The sequence below is a fragment of the Pristiophorus japonicus genome, chromosome 14 (genome assembly GCF_044704955.1).
Source record: "Pristiophorus japonicus isolate sPriJap1 chromosome 14, sPriJap1.hap1, whole genome shotgun sequence".
Lineage (NCBI taxonomy): Eukaryota > Metazoa > Chordata > Chondrichthyes > Pristiophoridae > Pristiophorus > Pristiophorus japonicus.
The window spans coordinates 78,607,700-78,614,125 of NC_091990.1; the positions used below are offsets into that span (position 1 = coordinate 78,607,700).

Below are 6,426 nucleotides of genomic sequence, written 5' to 3' on the forward strand. Positions count from 1 at the left end.
TGTGTCGTATATCCAATATAATCCTCTGTAATCCTTGTACATATTTATGTAGAAATCACACAATTGTGTAAAGTATAGATCTATGCAGCTGATTTTTCTATTGCAATAGATTATGGAATGATGCTTTACATAAAATGTTAATTTTGGGAAACTCTGTGGTGGTGTTGCTCGGTTGGACACCCAACAATGTTCTTCATGGGCCAATAACCTGTTCTCATTCCATGCTTCCTTATATATCCATAACACTGTCAAAATGTTAAATTATGGCAAGTGACGTGAAGCCATTATAACAAAAACCTAGAGCGATTTTATTGAATTTTATTAAACTAAAGTACGCGTAGAAATATGAAAATAAGTAACGTGTAGGACAGGCTCGGTGGTCCAGATGGTCTTTACCTGTCTGTCCTTTTTCGTATGTTCCTATGTAACCATTATATTGTGTTAATTTTTTTAGCAAGTGTAAAAACAGTGAAATACAGTGCACCTATAACAAATCGGGTAGGTTCATTCTACGTAATGTACTCCTCTTAGATATTTTACTGGTTTATCAATAACCCATTTGATAGAATGTTGTTTATGTCTTTATTTCTATTTTACCTTGTCAGAGTGCACCTGCGTTTATGATGGAAAAACCTTCCATGATGGTGATATTATCTACCATACAACGGACGGGATTGGAGGATGCATCAAAGCAACATGCGGTGTGAATGGCACAATAAGCAGAAAAGTTTACCCATATACTCCTAAGACCTCCACAGTCCCCAGTACAACACTAACCTTCGAAACAACAACTCCAACCACGGCATCTAGCACTTCCACCTCTACCTCAACCGAAAGTACATCAGAACGAAGTGAAGCAACACAGAGTACTTCCTCAGAAACAACAGTCACCCCCACAACTTCTATTCCAACTAAAACAGTCTCTGTCACTGCTACAACTACTGTTGAGACAGCACCAGCAAGCAAGACAACAACAGCTCCGACCACTACACTGAGCACAACAGATCCGACCACTACACTGAGCACAACAACAGCTCCGACCACTACACCGAGCACAACAACAGCTCCGACCACTACACTGAGCACAACAACAGCTCCGACCACTACACTGAGCACAACAACAGCTCCGACCACAACACTGAGCACAACAACAGCTCCGACCACTACACTGAGCACAACAACAGCTCCGACCACTACACTGAGCACAACAACAGCTCCGACCACTACACCGAGCACAACAACAGCTCCGACCACTACACCGAGCACAACAGCTCCGACCACTACACTGAGCACAACAGCTCCGACCACTACACTAAGCACAACAACAGCACCGACCACTACACCGAGCACAACAACAGCACCGACCACTACACTGAGCACAACAACAGTTCCGACCACTACACTAAGCACAACAACAGCTCCGACCACTACACTAAGCACAACAACAGCTCCGACCACTACACTGAGCACAACAACAGCTCCGACCACTACACTGAGCACAACAACAGCTCCAACCACTACACCGAGCACAACAGCACCGACCACTACACTGAGCACAACAACAGCTCCGACCACTACACTGAGCACAACAACAGCTCCGACCACTACACTGAGCACAACAACAGCTCCGACCACTACACTGAGCACAACAACAGCACCGACCACTACACTGAGCACAACAACAGCTCCGACCACTACACTGAGCACAACAACAGCACCGACCACTACACTGAGCACAACAACAGATCCGACCACTACACCGAGCACAACAACAGCTCCGACCACTACACTGAGCACAACAACAGCTCCGACCACTACACCGAGCACAACAACAGCTCCGACCACTACACCGAGCACAACAGCTCCGACCACTACACTGAGCACAACAGCTCCGACCACTACACTAAGCACAACAACAGCACCGACCACTACACCGAGCACAACAACAGCACCGACCACTACACTAAGCACAACAACAGCTCCGACCACTACACCGAGCACAACAGCTCCGACCACTACACTGAGCACAACAGCTCCGACCACTACACTAAGCACAACAACAGCACCGACCACTACACCGAGCACAACAACAGCACCGACCACTACACTGAGCACAACAACAGCTCCAACCACTACACTGAGCACAACAACAGCTCCGACCACTACACTGAGCACAACAACAGCTCCAACCACTACACTGAGCACAACAACAGCACCGACCACTACACTGAGCACAACAACAGCTCCGACCACTACACTGAGCACAACAACAGCTCCGACCACTACACTAAGCACAACAACAGCTCCGACCACTACACTGAGCACAACAACAGCTCCGACCACTACACTGAGCACAACAACAGCTCCGACCACTACACTGAGCACAACAACAGCACCGACCACTACACTGAGCACAACAACAGCTCCGACCACTACACTAAGCACAACAACAGCTCCGACCACTACACTGAGCACAACAACAGCTCCGACCACTACACTGAGCACAACAACAGCTCCAACCACTACACCGAGCACAACAGCACCGACCACTACACTGAGCACAACAACAGCTCCGACCACTACACTGAGCACAACAACAGCTCCGACCACTACACTGAGCACAACAACAGCACCGACCACTACACTGAGCACAACAACAGCTCCGACCACTACACTGAGCACAACAACAGCTCCGACTACTACACTGAGCACAACAACAGCTCCGACCACTACACCGAGCACAACAACAGCTCCGACCACTAAACTGAGCACAACAACAGCTCCGACCACTACACTGAGCACAACAACAGCTCCGACCACTACACTGAGCACAACAACAGCTCCGACCACTACACCGAGCACAACAACAGCTCCGACCACTAAACTGAGCACAACGACAGCTCCGACCACTACACTGAGCACAACAACAGCTCGGACCACTACACTAAGCACAACAACAGCACCGACCACTACACTAAGCACAACAACAGCTCCGACCACTACACTAAGCACAACAACAGCACCGACCACTACACTGAGCACAACAACAGCTCCGACCACTACACCGAGCACAACAACAGCTCCGACCACTACACTGAGCACAACAACAGCTCCGACCACTACACTGAGCACAACAACAGCACCGACCACTACACCGAGCACAACAACAGCACCGACCACTACACTGAGCACAACAGCTCCGACCACTACACCGAGCACAACAACAGCTCCGACCACTACACCGAGCACAACAACAGCACCGACCACTACACTGAGCACAACAACAGCTCCGACCACTACACTGAGCACAACAACAGATCCGACCACTACACCGAGCACAACAACAGCTCCGACCACTACACTGAGCACAACAACAGATCCGACCACTACACCGAGCACAACAACAGCTCCGACCACTACACTGAGCACAACAACAGCTCCGACCACTACACTGAGCACAACAACAGCACCGACCACTACACCGAGCACAACAACAGCACCGACCACTACACTGAGCACAACAACAGCACCGACCACTACACTGAGCACAACAACAGCTCCGACCACTACACTGAGCACAACAACAGCTCCGACCACTACACTGAGCACAACAACAGCTCCGACCACTACACTGAGCACAACAGCTCCGACCACTACACTGAGCACAACAGCTCCGACCACTACACTGAGCACAACAGCTCCGACCACTGAAACAACATCAGAGCAAAGCCAAATAACTTTGATTACTTCCTCACCATCAACAGTCACCCCTACAACTTCTATTCCAACTACGACAATCTCTGTTACTGCCACAACTACTGCTGAAATAACACCATTGGAGACATGCAAGACATCAACAGCCACGACCACTACATTGAACACAACAACTTCAGCAACCTCTGTAGCTACATCCCAAATAAGCCAAATAACACCATCTCTTTCCTCACGAACAGCATCTCTCTGTTTCTGCAAAGTAAATGGGCAAATACTGACATCTGGTAAGTGTTGCTACATTAAATTATTAGACTGTTTAGCCAAGTTATTCCTGTACCACTGTGATACAGGCATCTGCCCAACGATGTGGTAAATTGCCCAGGAATGTCCAATCTATAGCAAGCAGATAAAATCTAACCTGACTAATTACTATCCCAGCAACCTCCTTCCTTCATCAACATAGCGATGGACGAACTGATCATTAGTACCATTAAGTGATACCTACTAAACCATTGCCTGCTTTCCAGCACTCATTTTTGTTCTATCAGAACAGCTCGGCCTCATCACAGCCTTGATCTAGATTGGGACACAACAAGCTGAATGCCAGAGAAGCAGTGAGAGAACTGCCTTTGACATCAAAGAGCCTTAATAAAACTGAGGTCAATGGGAGAAGCCTCCTGGAAGATGTTCATGGTTGTCAGAGGTCAATCATCACAGTTTCAGGACTTCACTGGTAGAGATCCTCAGGGCAATGTCCTTGACCTAACCATCTTCAACTGATTTATCATTCATCAGCTAATAAGTTCCAGACAAAGACTATCTTCAAAAAGAAATGGCCAACCACCTCTCCCTGACCTCTTCTGGCATCATAATCGCCAAGTCACTTATCGTCAATGTCCGATTGTTTACCGTTCATCAGAAGTCACTTTACTAGCTATATCATCATTATGATAACGAGCAGGTCAGAGGGTTAGGTATTCTAGGATAAGTGGCACACCTCCTTACCCCTCTACACCTGTCAATAATCTACAAGACTCAAGTCAATATTGTGCTGGAACACACTACTTGCTTGTGTAGTGTCCCTGCACCTTACTACAAACTCACATGAGGCATGGATATATCAGACAGGGTCACTCTGTGACCTTCACCTTTATTGCCAGGACCAAGGAGTCTTGACCCTGGGTGGGACCTCCCCTTTTATACCTGGAAACCCAGGTGAGGAGTGTCTCCCACGAGTTCACCCCCTGTGGTCAGGGTGTGCATTTCTAGGGTACAGGTACAGTGTACATGAGTTACAGTTACATGACTATGTCATTGCAGGATAGTTAAATACATGACAGCCTGTACGAGTGTATCCGCACAAAATGCGGAATTCCTTACATAACACATTTGTGGGAGCAATGTCGCCACAAGGAGTGCAACAGTTCAAGGAGAAAGCCCAACGCCACCACCTCAAGGACAGGCATTAGAGAAACGTTTTTTTAATCCACTGGCTAAAAATAAACAGCTGACTTTAACCCTGCTGGCCCAGTGGGAGTGGGGAAAGCCAGGTGGGTGGTTAAAATGGCGATTGGCTGCTTCTTGCTGCTTTTCCAACATCTATGCGCTCGCCACCATTTTAACAGCACTGATTTTGATGTCGGGAAAGGTGGCCGCCACGATTAGGTGCAGGCCTCGTTACTAGGTAAAAGTCATGGTTCGATGACATCATTCGGGCCTCGACTTAGTTTTGACCCAGGTGGCGTACTGTGTCAGACCCACCAGTGAAATCTGGCAGCAAGATATAGCGTGGCCAGATGATGCCCAGGTAAGCTTGAATTTGAGTTTTTTCATGGTGTCCTTGTGGGCCAGGAAGAACCTCAAGGAAACCTTGGTCCTCCCCTGCCTTGGGTTCTTCTCCCCTTTCCCCGACTATGATCCCCTCCGGATACCACCCACACCCCCCCTTCCCGATCACTTACCTTAATGCTGTTCAATGTTCCTTAGGTCCCCAGCAGCGACCACCTTCTGCGCAAAATCCCACGCCAGCCTGTTGGCCACCTAATGATTCCCGATGGGTTCAGGCGGGGGGGGTCTATCCCCCAACATGATAATGATGCCTGGGAGTTAAATGGGCCGGGCCTTAAACTGGTGCCCTCATTTTTTTCTTTTATTTATTCATTCATGGAATATGGGCGTCGCTGGCAAGGTCAACATTTATTGCTCATCCCTAATTGCCCTTGAGAAGATGGTGGTGAGCTGCCTTCTTGAACCGCTGCAGTCCTTGTGCTGAAGGTACACCCACAGTGCTGTTTGGTAGGGAGTTCCAGGATTTTGAATCAGCAACATGGCCCCTTCCCACCAGCCCTACTCCAAATAATTATAGAATTACTGTGGATCTGTTTTCTGTTCAAAGACATTTTTATTGTTTTATGTTTTTATCTTTACATTCCAAACTCCATCATCCACATTTTTTCACCCAGGAAGGCAGTCTGTTTAGCTCTGCCCAATCCTGCACAATGGGAGGGGGGGTGTGTGGTGGGAGGAGGTGTGTGTGTGTGTGGGGGGGGATGTGGTGGGAGGGTGTGTGTGTGTGTGGTGGGGGGAGGGTGTGTGTGTGGTGGGGGGAGGGAGGGTGTGTGTGTGTGGTGGGGGGAGGGAGGTGTGTGTGTGTGGTGGGAGGGAGGGAGGTGTGTGTGTGTGGTGGGGGGGAGGGTGTGTGTGTGGTGGGGG

The 6,426-nt window shown here is 48.7% G+C and overlaps 2 protein-coding genes across 9 annotated transcripts in view; both read left to right on the forward strand.

Moving 5' to 3' along the window:
• The window catches only part of LOC139279954 (mucin-2-like), a 242,283-nt gene extending 241,591 nt beyond the window's left edge, over positions 1-692 (forward strand). For all 8 annotated transcript variants that reach the window (XM_070899303.1, XM_070899305.1, XM_070899304.1 and 5 more), the window contains one exon: positions 606-692. In XM_070899303.1, coding sequence (XP_070755404.1) covers position 606 — 1 coding nt within the window. In that variant the 3' untranslated portion in view covers positions 607-692. The remainder of the gene's footprint in view (positions 1-605) is intronic.
• A 4-nt stretch (positions 693-696) lies between these two features.
• Positions 697-6,426, forward strand: part of muc5fl (mucin 5f-like) — a 103,058-nt gene continuing 97,328 nt past the window's right edge. Inside the window, exons 1-4 of the mRNA XM_070898729.1 lie at positions 697-701; positions 1,245-2,201; positions 2,901-3,466; positions 3,528-3,998. Coding sequence (XP_070754830.1) covers positions 697-701; positions 1,245-2,201; positions 2,901-3,466; positions 3,528-3,998 — 1,999 coding nt within the window. The remainder of the gene's footprint in view (positions 702-1,244; positions 2,202-2,900; positions 3,467-3,527; positions 3,999-6,426) is intronic.